This window comes from Bubalus bubalis, chromosome 20 (assembly GCF_019923935.1).
Source record: "Bubalus bubalis isolate 160015118507 breed Murrah chromosome 20, NDDB_SH_1, whole genome shotgun sequence".
Taxonomy (NCBI): Eukaryota; Metazoa; Chordata; class Mammalia; order Artiodactyla; family Bovidae; genus Bubalus; species Bubalus bubalis.
The window spans coordinates 35,622,864-35,640,440 of NC_059176.1; the positions used below are offsets into that span (position 1 = coordinate 35,622,864).

Genomic DNA, 17,577 nt, shown 5'->3' on the forward strand with positions numbered 1-17,577 from the left:
GTGTAGTGTTCTTTGAATATTTTCTTGAGATGCTCAGTGAAGCTTTATGAGCATGGGGCTGCCCTTGATAGAATGTTTTTGAAAACAGAATCAATTTATTGAATGTTTAAAGGAAAATTAAAACTTCTTGGGTATATTTCACTAAGTTATATTTTTTAGGGATTTGTCAATTTCATGTAGATTTTCAAAATTATTGGCTTCCCAATGACATATAAGATAACATAGATATGACATACACACACACACACATCTCCCACATACAAACCCTTTCTCAGTTAATGCAAGTATCTTCTCTAACCCTGTGGCTTTACTTTTCACTGTAAAAATTCTGATTATCCACTTTTTGGATAATCAGAATTTCACTTTTATTCATACCATGCTGTGCTTAGTCACTCAGTCGTGCCCAACTCTTTATGACCCCATAGATTGTAGCCCGCCAGACTCCTCTGTCCATAGGGATTCTCCAGGCAAGAATACTGGAGTGGGTTGCCATACCCTTCTCCAGGGGATCTTCCTAACCCAGGGATTGAACTAAGGTCTCCCACATTGTAGGTGGATTCTTTACCATCTGAGCCACCAGGGAAGCCCAAGAATACTGGAGTGGGTAGCCTATCCCTTCTCCAGGGGATCTTCCTGACCCAGGTATCAAACCAGGGTCTCCTGCATTGCAGGGGGATTGTTTACCAGCTGAGCTATCAGGGGAGCCCCACCTCTATTCATAAATACCCAATAAATTTTTATGTAGATCAATTTATCCATTTTTACTTTCTAATTATAATTGGTTAGCACTTTTTATATCTTAAAATTTTTCCCTTTGTTAAGTTTATAAAGAAATTCTTCTTTTAAAAGTTTTTTCCTTTATTTTAAATAATCAAGTTTTATCTTTATTCATACTCAATAAATTTTACTATAAATTATTTTTGCCATTATTAATCATTTTAAACTCATTTTTTGTCTCCATTCTTTTAAAATTTTGACTCTTTATTTACAGTGGATCTTTGAACAGTGCAGGGGTTAAGGGCATCAACCCTCCACCCAGTGGAACATCCAGGTAAAACTTATAGTTGGCCCTCCCATTCTGCGGTTTCACATTCACTTATATAATCAACCATGGATAATGTAGTATGGTAGCATTTACAACTGAAAAAAAAACTTGTATAGAATGAAAAATGAGATGGTGGAGTAGAAGGACTTGAGCATACCTCTGCTAATGAAAACACCAAAATCACAACTAACTTGCTGGACAATCATTTATGAAAAAAGACTTTGACAGACTAGAAAAGATATTCTACTCGCACAAAGAAGAAGCTACAATGAGATGTCAAGAGGGACTCTTTCACAATAAAATCAAACCCCATACCACCAAGTGAGCAACCGACAAACCGGAAAATAATTATTTCTCAGAAATTCTTTCACAAGAGTGAGACTCCCTAGCCCCACGTCAGGCTTCCCAGCCTGGAGATCTGGCACTGGGGGAAAGACCTCCAAGAGCATTTGCTTTTGAAGGCCAGCAGGACTTGAATGCAGGAGCTCTACAGGACTGGGGAAAATGGAGACTCCACTCTTGGGGTGCATATTCAAGGCTTCATGTGCACTGGGACCCAGACCAAAGCAGTGACTCCATAAAAGCCTGGGCCAGACCTAGCTGGGGGGCCTGGAGGGTATACTAGGAAGGTGGGATACCCTATCCTGGGAAGGTGTGGCTCACTGTGAGGGCAAGGACAGTGGTGGCAGACACCCCAGGGAATGCTCATCAGTGTGAGATCTCCTGGAGATTGCCATTTGGGCACCAAGACCTGGCCTTACTCAACAGCCTGCAGGCTCCAGTGCTAGAATGCCTGTTTCACAATAAAATCAAATAACCCCATACCCACAAGGTGGGCAACAAACTGGAAAATAATTGGGAAAAGTCCCACTCATCAGCAAACATGTTGCCTAAAGTCATCCTGAGCCAATAACTGCCTATAAACACATCCCTTGACATGGCCCTGCCAACCAGCAGGACAAAACACAGCCCCACCCACCAATAGCAAGTACTCGTCCTTCCCACTAGGAAGCCTGCACAAGCCCTGAACCAAGTTCACCCACCAGGAGACAGACACCAGAAACAAGAAAACTTACAGTTCTGCAAGGAACTGTAAGTTCTGAGGAACACAGACCACAGACATAGAAAGTTAGATAAAATGAGATTGCAGGAAAATATGTTCCAGATGAAGGAACAAGATAAAACCCCAGAAGAACAACTAAGTAAAGTGAATATAGGCAATCAACCTTGAAAAGAATTCAAAGCAACAATGGTAAAGATGATCCACAATCTCAGAAAATGAATGGAGGCACAGACTGAGAGGATACAAGAAATGTTTATTTATTTTTTTGGAGGGACTAGTTCTTTATTTCAAAAAGACATTTATCAATTTTCAGTATCAAAACAGTTACACTATTGGGTTTTTTTTTTCTCCTAGTTGGTCCCCAGAGAGACCACACCAAAGGTGAGAACATTTTAAGCCAATTAAGCTGCAGGATGCACACCTAACAGACCTCACTGAAACCTCATCAAAAAAGTGGGATTGGGTAGGTAAAGAAACTTTAAAAGATCAGCACAGTGCTAGCCCATAGACTGTAGAGAGCTCTCACAGGCAGATGGGTGACCAGTTTGCCTCAACCCCAAAGAAGCAAAGTTCCAAAATATAAAAATTTACAAGTTTTGTACGTACGCTTTTCAAGATTTCTCCAGCACTAACCGACACAAAGCACAATGAGATGGCACTTTTAGAGACAGCAGCTTCAGACCCAGTAAAGGGTGATGAGATGAGTTTCATATGGCTAAATCAGTGGCAAAACATAATTTTCTTTCCTTTCTTTCAAGGAGGCAGGAGAGCAAATGAGTGGTCACTTCAACATAAGGGGCACATGATCTATTCTGTGAGCAGTTGGGAACAGGGTAGAGCTGCGACAAGGATTTGGTCTCAGAGGTTTCACCATCTTAATTGTTTGGTCACTTCTGATGAAAAAAGGAAAAAAAAAAAAAAAAAAGGTTGTCCAAATTTAAAGCTGAAAACCTGAACGGCACTTTTTTTTTTTTTTTTTTTTTGGCTAACTCCTCCTGGAATCATCATTCTGGTTTGGCAGGTACTTTTTACAGGGCAATGAGGTTTCCCCAAATGGAGCCTTTCTCTGGGCTGCTAGGCTCTCAGTAAGGCAGGCCCAAACCTTTTCCCTTTCTCTCTGGAGAAGGCAATATACATTAAGCTGAAATGTTACCTTCCAAAAGTGAGAAAGGGATTAGACTGCTGCTTCAGAACTACGGAATTATCTGGAATGTTTTTTTACAAATGGTTGTTACATCAACAACAAAAAAGGTAATTACAAAATGTGTACATCACAACATGCTTTTAAAGACACTTTGCATTGTGCTCACATTCCCTTAAACGTTGTTCCCAAAGATGCTCAGCCTCTAAGCCCAACTGGAATCTCTGGGGAGAGGCAGAGACAGTTTGGAGAAAAGGACACAGGAGTAGGGGGGGTGGAAGAGGTGGCGAAAGGAGAAAGCACCCTTCCACTTAAAGATCAGCCCTCAGTTTAAAGGTCAGCTTCGGGCAGGCTGGCCCCAGCGGAGTCGGGGTGAGATGGAGGAGCAGCGGCAGGGCGGGGCTGGGGTGCTCTACATCTTATTGAGGTCAAGCAGAGTCTGGTCCAGCATCCTTTGTGTACAGAGGTGCTCCTCTTTGGTGCATTTCAGTTTATCTTCCAAATCATCAGTTGTCTTTTCCAGCTTGGCTACTGATCTCTCAGCAAACTCAGCACGGGTCTCTGCCTCCTTGAGTTTATCGGTAAGAATCTTTATCTCTTCCTCTTATTTGTCTTCTTTTTGAGAGTACTTTTCTTTAGCAGCACTCAGACACTTCAGGTTCTGGTCCATCAGTCTGATTTGCTCATCTATCTCTCGGCAACGGGACTCTGCCTGCTCGGCTCGCTCCTCTGCGCGCTCCAAGTCTCCCTCAATAATCACCAACTTGAGAGCCACCTCTTCGTACTTCCTGTCTGCCTCTTCTGCAATGTGCTTAGCTTCTTTGAGTTGGATTTCCTGGAGTTCCATTTTTTCTTCATCTTTTAAGGCTCAGTTTTCAATAACCTTCATACCTCTGTCGCTCTCATCAGCAGCTTTCTCAGCTTCCTCCAGCTTTTGCAGGGCAGTGGCCAGGCGCTCTTAAGCTCAGTGCAGCTCCTCTTCAACCAGCTGGATCCTAAGGTTCAAGGAGGCTACCTCAGCCTGTTCTCAGGCCCGTCTTTCTTCCTCCACTTCCCGCGGGAGGCGCTCGGCCCTCTCCTCTGCATCGTCGGCCTGCTGCTGCAGAACCTGGATCTTGCGCTTCACCGCCTTGATGGTGGTGATCCCGGCCATGGTCCCCACGCAGCTCCTGCTTGCCTTCGGGTTCCTGCCTCCTCAGCTTGGCGTTGCAGCCGCTTCTCCAAGAAATGTTTAATAAAGATCTAGAAGATTTAAAGAACAGAGATGAACAATACAGTACAATATAATTATTCAACAATACAATACAGTGACTGAAATGAAAAATACACTAGAAGAAATCAATAGAATAAATGAGGCAGGAAAATGAATACATGAACTGAAAGACAGATTGGTAGAAATCACTGTTGCAGAACAGAAGAAAGAAAGAAGGATGAAAAGAAATGAGGACAGCCTAAGAGACCAAAATTCACATTATGAGGAGGAGAGAAAGAGAAAGGACCTAAGAAAATATTTGAAGAGGTAAGAGCTGAAAATTTCCCTAATATGGGAAAAGAAACACTCACTCAACTACAGGAAGCACAGAGAGTCCCATACAAGGTAAGCCAAAGGAGGAACACAGAGAGACACATATTAATCAAATTGACAACAATTAAAGACAAAGAGAAAATATTAAAAGCAACAAGGGAAAAGCAACAAATAACATACAAAGAAACCCCATACCATTATCAGCTAATTTTTCAGTAGAAACTCTGCAGGCCAGAAGGGAATCGCACAGTATATTTAAAGTGATGAAGCGGGAAAACCTATAACCAAGAATGCTCTACTCAGCAAGGCTCTCATTCAGATTTGATGAAGAAATCAAAAGCTTTACAGACAAGGAAAAGCTGTGAGAAGCCAACACCACCAAACCATCTTTACAACAAATGCTAAAGGAACTTCTCTAGGTGAAATAAAAGGCCACAACTAGAAACAAGAAAATTATGAATGGGAAAGCCCACCGGTTAAGACAAACATACAGCAAAGACAGGAAAACATCCACACACAAATATGATGTCCAAACCAGCAATCATGAAAAGAGGAGAGTACACAAATGCAGGATATTGGGAATGCATTTGAAATTAAGAGATCAGCAACTTAAAACAATATTGTACATCAAAACCTCATGGGAACCAAACCTACAGTAGACACGCACACACAAATCCAAACATGATACTAAACATAATCATCAAATCACAAGAAGAGAGAACTAAAGGGGGAGGGAAGGAAAAAGATCTACCAAAACAAATCCAAAACAATTAACAAGATGGCAATAACATACATATCAATAATTACCTTAACTATAAAAGCTTTAAATGCTCCAACAAAGACAGACTTGCTGAATGGATACAAAAATAAGGCCCATATATGCACTATCTACAGAAGACCCACATCAGATATAGGCACATATAAAGACTGAAAGTGAGGGGATAGAAAAAGGTGTTCCATGCAAATGGAGATCAAAAGAAAGTTGGAGTAGCAATACTCATATCAAACAAAATAACTTTAAAATAAAGACTGTTACAAGAGACAAAGAAGGACACTGCGTAATGATCAAGAGATCAATCTACGAAGAAAATATAACAATTGAAAATATATATCCACCCAACAGAGGAGGACCTCAATATATGAGGGAAATGCTAATAGCTGTAAAAGGAGACATCTATATTTTATTATACTGATAATATTATCTTAAAAACTAAAGGGTTTTTTCCTCTTTTGTTATTTACTATTTCTTAGTCATGATGTCTTGTATCCTTATGTGTTTGCTGAGCTGTTTGTATTTGGCTATATGCTTGTCACTATACTTGAAAAATAACTTTTTAGGTATAATTCGAATTTTGAAGATAAGTGAATTTCTTGTAGATTTGCCATAGATTCTGCCAGGTACTTTGGAACACAATCCATAAGTACAATAACAGAAGTTCAAGGCTTGAGAGTCCATTAAAAAGTCCAGATAATTGCAAACTTTCAAGAAATTATTTGCAATTACTAACTCAATACCTCTTTTTTGTTAATTTGAGCATGTAGCCTTTTAAGTTCATAGCTTATTGCAGGGAGGGTTTGACTAGACCTGTCTGTCTAGACTAGACCTCGTGATCTTTGATTTCTACACCATCATTTTAGGTGCTCTTCAAACAGAAGCTCAAATTCTGTGGATTTAGCAAATTCTCTCAGAGAAATAGAGCTACCTGTCTTGATTCCCATTATTCCTTCTGTTTTAACCTAATAATAACTCTTGCATTGGGAGTTCTTCAAGGCTTTTAAGGTTTCCATACATTTTAAACAAGTGTGTTTGGGGTTGGTTTTGGTGGGAAGATGGGCATGAAATCCTAGTCACTGTTAATGAAATCCCTAAACATCTCTCTACCCAGATCGTTAGGAGCATATTTTTTACTTCCCTTTTTGCACATGGACTCTCTGTTCTTTATACTTTCCCCTTAGTTTAAATTAGAGTAACATTTTAAAAACAAAATAAACAGTTAAAAAGCTTACATAATAATAAATTAAAATTACCCAAAGGCACTAAGTAAAGTAGTTATACTATTTTTGCTTGTTTTCCTGTTTGCTGCCTATATCTTTTTGAGATGCATAAGGAAATTTCATGAGGTTGTAATCGTTTACAATGTAATAGGGACAGAATTAAGTTCTTTGCAGCTTTGAGAATAAGCGCCAAGCTGTGTATATTTGTATATGGGGAGAGGATCCTTAACTTTCATAAGATTTTTCAAGTGGGCTTATCACAATCCATAAAAGGCTGAGAACTCTATTGGTTTTCAATTCTGACATTTTTGCAAACATTTACTGTATTGTAGGGCTTTCTGTGCCAACACAGAGTCTTCCAAGTATTTTTAAGAGCGTCTAGCAGAAGGAAATGGCAACCCACTCCAGTATTCTTGCCTAGAAAATCCCGTGGACAAAGGAGCCTGGTGGGCTGCTATCCATAGGGTCACACAGAGTTGGACATGACTGAAGCGACTTAGCATGCATGCATGCATTGGAGAAGGAAATGGCAACCCACTCCAGTATTCTTGCCTGGAGAATCACAGGGACAGAAGAGCCTGGTGGGCTGCCATCCATGGGGTCGCACAGAGTCGGACACGACTGAAGTGACTTAGCAGCAGCAGCCCCCTGTGTTACTCTACAGAGCTCTGCCGTCCCTTCTCTCAGTGTTGAGTGTCCACTCCTTCAGCTGTCACAGGTAGCAGAGAGCTACCTCCTTCTTAGGCGCCAGCGCCCGTGGAGCAGAGACGGGTTTAGGCTGATGGGTCTATCATGGATGAATAGGATCTGAGATGTTTTTCCCCAGGGTCTGATGGCTGTCAACAAAATCAAGTCACTGGGCTTCTTCTGCAGGCAGGGAAGCTTCTGGGACACAAAAACATTCAGCTCAGTAGGAAGCAGAAAAATAGAAGCCGTCCCCAGTATCGTGATGCACTGAGAGTTTGTTGGGGGCTCAAGTGACCTGAGAGAGAAGTGGTCAGTGGCAGAGCCTCATTCTTCCCTTTTCTTTCTCTGGCAGTGCCCTGCACCCACCCAGGAACAGAGCTACTCAGTGTGCTGGGCAACTTCTAGAAAGAAGTGGGAGCAGCCAGGGTCTGGGTGGGGCTCAGGACCAGGGGGTGAAGACATGCAGGTTCCATTCCCTGAGGGAGAAGGAGGAAATAGACAGGTCCCAGCCTTGATGCTTGTGAGGACTTGACTGAATTTGGCGGGTTTGGGGCTCTGGGACACGCAGCCTCCACCCCGGTGCCCTGGGTTCGCATTTCTGTGGCCGGCACGGACTCAGCAGCTGTGCATGCTGTTGCACTGAAGGCTTCAGTTACTGCCTTCCCCCAGGTCCCTGGCAGTTGGTGGGCAAGCCTCTTGGGCAGCTCTGGGTGATGAAACTGATCACAGCAGCAGGAGAATGGGACTGTGGATGCTCGAGCCCCCACCCCCACCCTCAAACCCCCACCTTCACCTTTGCTTCCTCTCCCAGGGGCTCAAAGTCTGGCAGGAGGAAGTAGGGGCAGCAATTGCTGGGCAGCCTCGCCGGGAAGATGTGGCTGCACCTGCTCCTCGTGGCCTTTCTCCTGTCCCCCAGGGCTCAGGCAGGTGAGTGACCGTTCCCACCCTCAGGGGCCCAACTCCACCCGATAGACTCTGAAGGCAGACCGCCCAGACACTTGCTAGCCCTGTATCACTGGGCAGCTTGCATGAGTCCACAGTTTCCAGCTTCAGATTCTGAGGGCAGGAATTCTATCAGGCCTACCTGGAGAGTCACTATGAGAGTTTAAGTGATGTGGTGTACATAAGGCTCTCAGAACTACCCTGGCACATCAGATCAGATCAGATCAGTTGCTCAGTCATGTCTGACTCTTTGCCACCCCGTGAATTGCAGCACACCAGGCCTCCCTGTCCATCACCAACTCCCGGAGTTCACTGAGACTCAACATCCATCGAGTCAGTGATGCCATCCAGCCATCTCATCCTCTGTCGTCCCCTTCTCCTCTTGCCCCCAATCCCTCCCAGCATCAGAGTCTTTTCCAATGAGTCAACTCTTCGCATGAGGTGGCCAAAGTACTGGCTATATAAATGTGCTCTCTGAACTCAGTTGCAGCCCCTGTGTCAGAGCCTAGGAGATCAAGATACAGTGATAGTGGGTCCATCAGCCCATCTCTAGATCCTTAAATTCATGAGCTGGACTCACAGGGATCTGGAAAGTTCCCTGAGGAAGAAAGTGCCACAGAACTTCAGGGAGAGGCGGCGCCAGAGGGCTCTGGGTTTGCCATCCCCACAGCAGAGAAACCCTCCTGTGAGGGAGGCCGCAGCTGGCCCCGCCTTCCGGGCAGGTGGGAGGGCGCTGAGGCTGGATGGAGAGCCAGCAGCACTTTCTGCAGGATCCTGGAGCCTCCCCCAGTTCTGCACCCTGCAGACCCCATTCTCACCAACCACCAGCTCACCCTGCCCCTGCTCATCTCTCCTGCTCCCCAACTTCCAGTCTTTCTGGAGGCACCAAGCCCATGTCCACACACCCGCCAGTGCAGAGGTAATGCTAGTGCTTCCTTCCAGGGCAGATCATCGGAGGCCGAGAGGCCAGGCCCCATTCCCGCCCCTACATGGCATATATTCAGACCCTGACACCAGCAGGTCCGACCATTTGTGGGGGGTTCCTGGCGCGTGAAGACTTCGTGATGACAGCAGCTCGCTGCTTGGGAAGGTGAGAACTTAAAGAGCTGCTGCTGCTGCTGCTAAGTCACTTCAGTCGTGTCCAACTCTGTGTGACCCCATAGACGGCAGCCCACCAGGCTCCCCCGTCCCTGGGATTCTCCAGGCAGGAACACTGGAGTGGGTTGCCATTTCCTTCTCCAATGAATGAAAGTGAAAAGTGAAAGGGAAGTTGCTCAGTCGTGCCCAACTCTTAGCGACCCCATGGACTGCAGCCTACCAGGCTCCTCCGTCCATGGGATTTTCCAGGCAAGAGTACTGGAGTGGGGTGCCATTGCCTTCTCCGTAAAGAGCTTCTAGGCACCTGCAAAGCAGATCCAGAAGAGTTCATGAGAGGAGCCATTGAAGGCAGGTTTCTAGCAATGAATAGGTGAAAAAAGACCAAGAGAAGGCCTGTGTGAATGGATAGAAAGGAGGGTCTGATCAGAAAGAATAAGAGGGGGGATGGAAGGCACACCATGGGACTCAAATTGTGAATTCAAGCTCTTTTTCAACTTCTGTAGGGGAGGCAATATTTAAGGTCATTGAATTTCCCACCACCCCCTCATCTCAAGGGGAGGCCTAAGGCACAGAGTTCAGCCCCAGAGCCCTCCTGTCCCTTGGTTCCCTTGGCTGAGGTCTCACTACCCTGGGCAGTCACTCGACCTGTATCGGGGACTGCAGTTCCTGCAGCTCAAACCTACCTCTAGGCTCCCTTTCCTTTGCAGCCAAATAAATGTCATCTTGGGGATCCACAGTGTCACCGCTTCTGAATGGACGCAGCAGCGCATCCCTGTTCTCAGACCCATCCCCCACCCCAGATACAATCAGCGGAACAACCGGAACGACATCATGTTACTGCAGGTACCGACCCTCTGGTTCTTCAACTGGGTGGCTCTCTCCCAGCCTGGGGGGCTTCATGTGTCCTGGGACCATGGAGGGGGAATCAGGGCTGACTCCCAGGGTGGTGGTGGGCATGGGGTGAGCATACAGTCCCTGAGTGCCTGCACACTTCCTGCCAGCTGGCGAACAGAGCCAGACAGGATGAAGCCGTGAGGCTGGTAGCTCTGCCTCAGACAGAGGAAATGCTGAGCCCTGGGACCCAGTGCACGGTGGCCGGCTGGGGCCTCACCAGACTGCACAGGAGAGCAATCACACTCCAGGAGGTGCAGCTGACAATTCAGAGGGATGGAGAGTGTCACCGTCGCTTCAATTTCTACACCAGCCAAAAGCAGATCTGTGTAGGGGACCCAAGAGAGGGGAAGTCCACTTTCCTGGTAAGACAATGTAGGGTGTGCCCAAGACAGGGGGCCCTGGGCACAATGGGCAGTGGGGACAGATTCCATCTCTGTGGCTGCAGCCTGGGATCCACACCAAAGTGACGTGGGGTGGGGAGGGGGGCTTTCCCCCATGCATCTGGTGTCTGGGGGAATAGGAGAAATACCAGACATGCAGGATGTTCACGTGCAGGTTTTCCTGGGGCCAGTGAGGTGCCTTGACCTGGGTTGGGCTGGAGAAGCAACCACAGTCAGGGCTGAAGCCCAGCGATGGGAAAATTCAGAAGCTTTTCTTCTGCACCCCACCACCCTCCCATCTCACACACAGCCGGCACTGGAAGGAGCTCCCTTCAACCCCCGTCTTCTCTGAGGGTTGGGAGAGGGCAACAGGAGTGGGGGGTCCTGGAAAACTGAGTGCCCTTTCCCTCCTCTGCCTGTAGGGGGACTCCGGTGGCCCCCTTGTGTGTAGCAATGTGGCCCAGGGCATTGTCTCCTATGGAGACAGGATGGGGACCCCTCCAGCAGTCTTCACCAGAATTTCCAGCTTCCTGCCCTGGATAAGGAGAACAATGAGACGCTTCCAAGAGTGGAGACCAGAGTGACATCCCACGAGACTGACTCTCCTTCTCTGGGGCAGAGCCCAGCTCCAGGGCAGTTCCCAGAGCCTTAATAAACATCCTCATCTGGAGTGGAAATAACTGATTTCTAATGTGTTCATTAAACATTATTTGTGCACAACAAAGTGTGCCAGGAATGAGGGTGAGCTTTGTCGAGGAAGATGGGATCTCTTTCCCAGGACAAGTGAATCCCTATTCCTACCGGCCTGGGGTCAGCAGGAGCTTCTTCCCTCCTCCAAGCCACCCATTCCTCCGTGTCCCCTCTACCCACAGCCTGGGGAGGGATGGAGGGACCTACCTCTCCCCAGAGTAGGGCTTTCCATTCTCTACCCACTAGAGTATTAGAAAGACTCCACACTAGGTATTAAAGTGTACCCCAAAACCACGTGCCATTGGTGTGAGAAGGATGAGTTGGACAGGCAGACCAAAGGGACAACTGAAATTCTAAACGAGGCCCAATTTAGTATATGGTGAACAATTCTCAAACCACTGGGAAACAATAAACTTTTAATAGGTGTCATTGAAACAAAATAGAATCACTGGGTAAAAAAGATACAGTTAGGTCCATACTTCCTATCATAATCCAAGATAAGACTCAAATGGGATCAAAAATCTAAATGTTTAAAAAATCAAGCCACACAAGTACTAGAAGAAAGAAAAAAGAAGATTTACTCTCTTAAAAATATCTAACAAACACCCATATCAAAGTTGCGCTTTTCACAATGGCCAAGAGATGGGAGCAACCCAACTGTCTATGGACAGCCAGAGTCTTTCTCCTAAACCCTTTACCACACCAACCTTCACTGTGCTCTAGACCGGTGTTCTCAGTTTCACTGTGATGAGAATCTCCTGCTGGGTTTGTTACTCTAAAATTAAACAAACCTCCACACAATATGTTGACTAAAATGCCTTTTACCCTGAAGATTAACCCATGACTAATACATCAATATTATATTGAAATAAAGGATATCTGAAGTAACATAATAACTTAAACCCAAGCTTTTAGCACCTTAAGGTAACTGTAGAGAATCAGCTAGGAGGTCCTACATCCATCAAAATGTTAATAACTCCTTGCAGTGTTACATTTCCCACCTGAATTCTTGCAGTTTCCATAATCTGAAATGGAATGATCCATATGCACATATCAAATCCAACTGGCTCTACACAGATATACCTTAGCAAATTTGTCCATTATGTTTATGGGTTCAGTTCAGTTACCCAGTCGTGTCTGACTCTTTGCAACCCCATGAGTGGCAGCACGCCAGGCCTCCCTGTCCATCACCAGCTCCCAGAGTTTACTCAAACTCCTGTCCATCGAGTCGGTGATGTCATCCAGCCATCTCATCCTCTGTCATCTCCTTCTCCTCCTGCCCCCAATCCCTCCCAGCATCAGGGTCTTTTCCAATGAGTCAACACTTCGCATGAGGTGGCCAAAGTATTGGAGTTTTAGCTTTAGCATCAGTCCTTCCAAAGAACACCCAGGACTGATCTCCTTTAAAATGGACTGGTTGGATCTCCTTGCAGTCCATGGGACTCTCAAGAGTCTTCTCCAACACCACAGTTCAAAAGCATCAATTCTTCGGCGCTCAGCTTTTTTCACAGTCCAACTCGCACATCCATACATGACCACTGGAAAAACCATAGCCTTGACTAGACAGACCTTTGTTGGCAAAGTAATGTCTCTGCTTTTTGATATGCTATCTAGGTGGGTCATAACTTTCCTTCCAAGGAGTAAGTGTCTTTTCATTTCATGGCTGCAGTCACCATCTGCAGTGATTTTGGAGCCCAAAAAAATAAAGTCTGACACTGTTTCTACTGTTTCCCCATCTATTTGCCATGAAGTGATGGGACCAAATGCCATGATCTTAGTTTTCTGAATGTTGAATTTTAAGCCAACTTTTTCACTCTCCTCTTTCACTTTCATCAAGAGGCTTTTTAGTTCCTCTTCACTTTCTGCCATAAGGGTGTGCCATCTGCATATCTGAGGTTATTGATATTTGTCCCGGCAATCTTGATACCCATGTTTATGGGTACTTCTTGTCAAAAATTCATTTGCCTAAAGTTCAGTGTATGCCATTTTCCACAAAACGTTAACATCTTTGACAACATTCAGTCATTTCCTCTAAATTTGATATCACCTACCCATAGGAATTATCTCTTACTTATATGTTTTCAGGGATAAAAGTCTCATTATTAAATGTCTGCATTGCCAGATGGAAAGAATACTTGATGGTGGGGGCAGGGGGAGAGGAGAGAGCAGTGGAAGAGCCCTCATGAAGCCCTTCCTCTCTGTAACATTTACTTTGAGCCCCAGAGCTGAAGCTCCAATACTTTGGCCATCTGATGCAAAAGGTGACTCACTGGAAAAGACCCTGATGCTGGGAAAGATAGAAGGCTGGAGGAGAAGGGAACAAAAGAGGATGTGATGGTTGGATGGCATCACCGACTCAATGGACATGAGTTTGAGCAAACTTCAGGAGGTGGTGAAGGACAGGGAAGCCTGGCGTGCTACAGTCCATGGGGTCGCAAAGAGTTGGACATGACTGAGCAACTAAACAACCACCACCAGAGCACCACCCAGGTCAGGAATGCCCAGGAAACTCCCAGGACAGACCCATCTCTCCTCCAAGCCTCTCCCTGCCAGTCAGCTCTCCAAGGCAGCTGTCTGCCTCCAGCCCCCCTGCTGGAAAGATTTCTATAGCCCTCACCATGCCCATGTCCATAGGACAATTCCCTTCATGACCATTTCAGAAGCGAGTTCCACCACTCCTCACAGCTCAGCATACTTCCTTATTAAGTAAACCTCAGCAGCAGAGCTTCAGCAAGAAAATATTTTGCACACCAAAAACTAGTGCAAAAGAACACAGTTCCTCTCGCTCTCTTTCTCTGCTTTCAACCTCTGTGCTTTGGAAGACCTACTGACTTGTCTGGAAAGTCACAAAACCATGACAAGCTCTAGGACAGAAACCCGACCAGGAACTTCACTCCTGACCTGATAGCTCAGGCAGACTTCCGGTCCATAGAAACCTGGTGCCTGTGCCCTGGGGCAGAGCATCAGAGTCAGGAGAAGCTAGACACTGGTGATACATCAGAACTAGCAGCATCACAGAAGTGAGGGCTGGTAACCTTGATCATGGTTGTCTGAGTTTGTCTGGGAAAAGTGGGGACCCCAGGAGAAAGCCACCTTTCTCCAACTCATCCACCAACCTCGAGTTGGAGACAAGAGGGCAGCCCAGGACCGGTCCCAATAGCTCAAAGAATATGTCTTTCTTGTGGAAACGTTAAAAAAAAGAAAAACTCTCAGTATACAAAATCTGCCCAATACTTTATGAATCATTTCAAGATTTTAGGTGGCTTGACCCCCAGAACAACTACAAACTTCACTAGACTGATATCTATCAAGACTGCTTTATCACCAGCAATCCACTCCTGGGCACATATACAGACAAAACTCTAATCCAAAAAAATATATGCAATCTGTGTTCAAAGCAGCGCTATTCACAATAGCCAAGACATGGAAGCAACCTAAATGTCCATTAACAGATGAATGGATAGAGAAGATGTGGTACGTATATACAGTGGAGTACCATTCAGCCATAAAAAATAATGAAATAACGCCATTGCAACAACATAAATGCAACTGGAGATCATCATACTAAGTGAAGTCAGAAAGTAAAAGACAAATACCATATGAAATCACATATGTGAAATCTAAGATACGGCACAAACGAACCTGTATTCAAAATAGAAACAGACGCATGGACATAGAGAAGAGACTTATGGTTGCCCCTGGGAGGGGGTTAAGGGAAGGTTGGAGTTCGCAGATGGAAGCTATTACGTATAGAATGGATAAACATTAAGGTCCTTCTGTGTAGTGCAGATAACTATAGTCATAGTTAATCATAATGGAAAAGAGTATTTTTAAAAAGAATTATATATGTACATGTGTCACTGAATCATTTTGCTGTATGAAAGAAACTAACATTGTAAATCAGCTATACTTCAATTTTTAAAAAAGGTTGCTTTTTCAAGTTTCCACTGAATTTTCAGAAGTACAATTTTCACAGGCTACATTATGATTCACTGTTTTGTTGTGCAAAAAATTACGAAACCATTTTCACATCCAGAAATTTAACAGGCCTATCTCCAAACACCCCTAGTACCCCCCCCCACACTTGGTTGACCCTGGCCCAAGAGAATCAGATGGTTCCATTGATTAGCATCAGCTCTGCATGCTCTGGGGCTTTCCTGAGTTACGAGGCCTAGGATGGTACTAGGGGTTCCCAGAAAGACAAGACTCTTTTGTGCTCCTTACCTTCTCTCCCAGTGAGCCACAGTTAACATGAGGTTGTCTCATGCCAGGAACCCCCAACACCTGCTCCAGCCTTGTTTGTTATCATAAAAATCTACAGATACCATGTATGGTGGGGAGCGCCATCTGACCTTTCTGCCCCATTTCATCTCCCCTGAAAACGAAAATTTCCCTGGAGTTCTGTCTTCATAGGAAACAGGACAGGAACTGCCAGGTGGCCTAAAACAATTGGACGTTCAGAGGATGATAGTCCTCAATGGTCTTTAGGGACCCAGCTCAATGAGATGGGGGCCTCAGGCTCCCCTGGGCAGCACAGCAGGCTCGCAATGTGACCTGTTTCCCTGGTTAGTTCTTATCTCTCCATAGAGAGGAGGGGCTCAGCCTTTGTTCTGGAGCACTTCAAATACATGTGAGGGGGTGGGGATCTGTCTTCGAGATAAACCACCTGGAAGCTACTCTCTCTGACCTACTCTGGCTCTTTCTTTGTTCCTGAGCTTCTCAGACCCCCTGTGTCCTGCTTACTTCCAGATGAGGCTGGTTTCAAAAACCCAAAACTTTTGAGCTCGTGGAGCAGAATACCCTGGCTTCTTTCTCCCCCATCATGAGCCAGGCACATAGTAAATGTCCCACAAATGCTGTTGGATATGTGAATGAACAGTCTCCAAAATTGCTTTGGGTCCTAATGTGGTCTGAATTTCAGCACAGATTTATCTTTTTAAGCAATTTAACTTTCAAGCCAAAGAGGACATGTGCAAGGATTAGAAACCAGAGTGAGGTGGGGAAATGGGAGGAGGGGGCCTGGGTGGAAGCCAGCCCCCATGAGGGCCATGGAATCGGTGGTGAGGTGACACCGTGAGGCTCGCCTGGGTTCTAGATACCTGCCCTGGTGGAGCAGAGTGGCTCAGGAGAGCGGGGTCAACGAGAGGGTGACATCTAGGAAACTGTGAGATGGCTCATTCATTCTTATTCTGGACGGTAGCTCCTGGGACAACGCAACTCACCCTTAGCTTTGGAGAATGGGAAGTTACAACACTCATTCTCAGCTGTCCCTCCCCACCAGGATCCTGTGCCATCCTAATTATAAATAACTTTCCACATGCCAGGGTGTGACCTATGAAAGGGAGAAGACCCACCAGGTCTCCATGGGAGTGGTTTTCTGTAATCTGCACACACTGTGTCCAGAAGCAGATCTGGAGTCTAGCAAATTTCTGGGAAAGGACTGAGGCGAGGAACATCATAGCAATAGTCTCGCAGGGGCACTGGGGAAGTGGTGTTGCTGGAATAAGCCAGGCCTCTGAGGACAGAGGGCCTTCCCTTGTGACTCGGTTGGTAAAGAATCTGCCTACAGTTTGGGAGACCTGGGTTCGATCCCTGGGTTGGGAAGATCCCCTTTAGAAGGGAAAAGCTACCCACTCCAGTATTCTGGCCTGGAGAATTCCATGGACTGTATAGTCCATGGGTTGCAAAGAGTCAGACATGACTGCACAACTTTCACTGAAGACAGGGACAGTCACTTAACCTCCTTTAGCCCCAGGGGCTAAGGTCGGCTGGAGGTCGGCCAGTAAGAACAGGAGCAACAGCATCTTCTCTGAAAGCTGAGCAGGTCTGAAGCAGCGTGCGCATTCTCCTTCCAGGTTTTTTCAATTCTGAGTTTAAAAGGGCAGTCTCGGGCACCACCAATTTACTCGTGGTTCTATTGATTCCCAAGATGTGAACTTTCATAGAATTTTCATCAGAAAAGTCTATGTGGTAAGGGTGTTTCAGGAGCTGCATTCTTAGGCCCTTGAAAGCACAACAAAATTCATCTAGAGAAAGTCCTGGATGGACTTTCTGAACAGAGAAAGGTGGGGGGCTGGTGGCATTAATCCGAAATGGTGCCCCCTTCCTCTACTTTTG

General features: G+C 45.7%; 1 protein-coding gene and 1 pseudogene across 1 annotated transcript; one reads left to right on the top strand and one right to left on the bottom strand.

Moving 5' to 3' along the window:
- Positions 1–3,118: 3,118 nt before the first annotated feature.
- On the bottom strand, positions 3,119–16,182 carry LOC102399174 (annotated as a pseudogene).
- LOC102398425 (cathepsin G) lies at positions 8,108–11,416 on the top strand. The gene is made up of 5 exons (XM_006047398.3): positions 8,108–8,383; positions 9,341–9,488; positions 10,204–10,339; positions 10,498–10,752; positions 11,193–11,416. The coding sequence occupies exons 1-5, from the start codon at positions 8,329–8,331 to the stop codon at positions 11,352–11,354; spliced, it is 756 nt and encodes a 251-aa protein (XP_006047460.1). The 5' UTR covers positions 8,108–8,328; the 3' UTR covers positions 11,355–11,416.
- Positions 16,183–17,577: the final 1,395 nt, after the last annotated feature.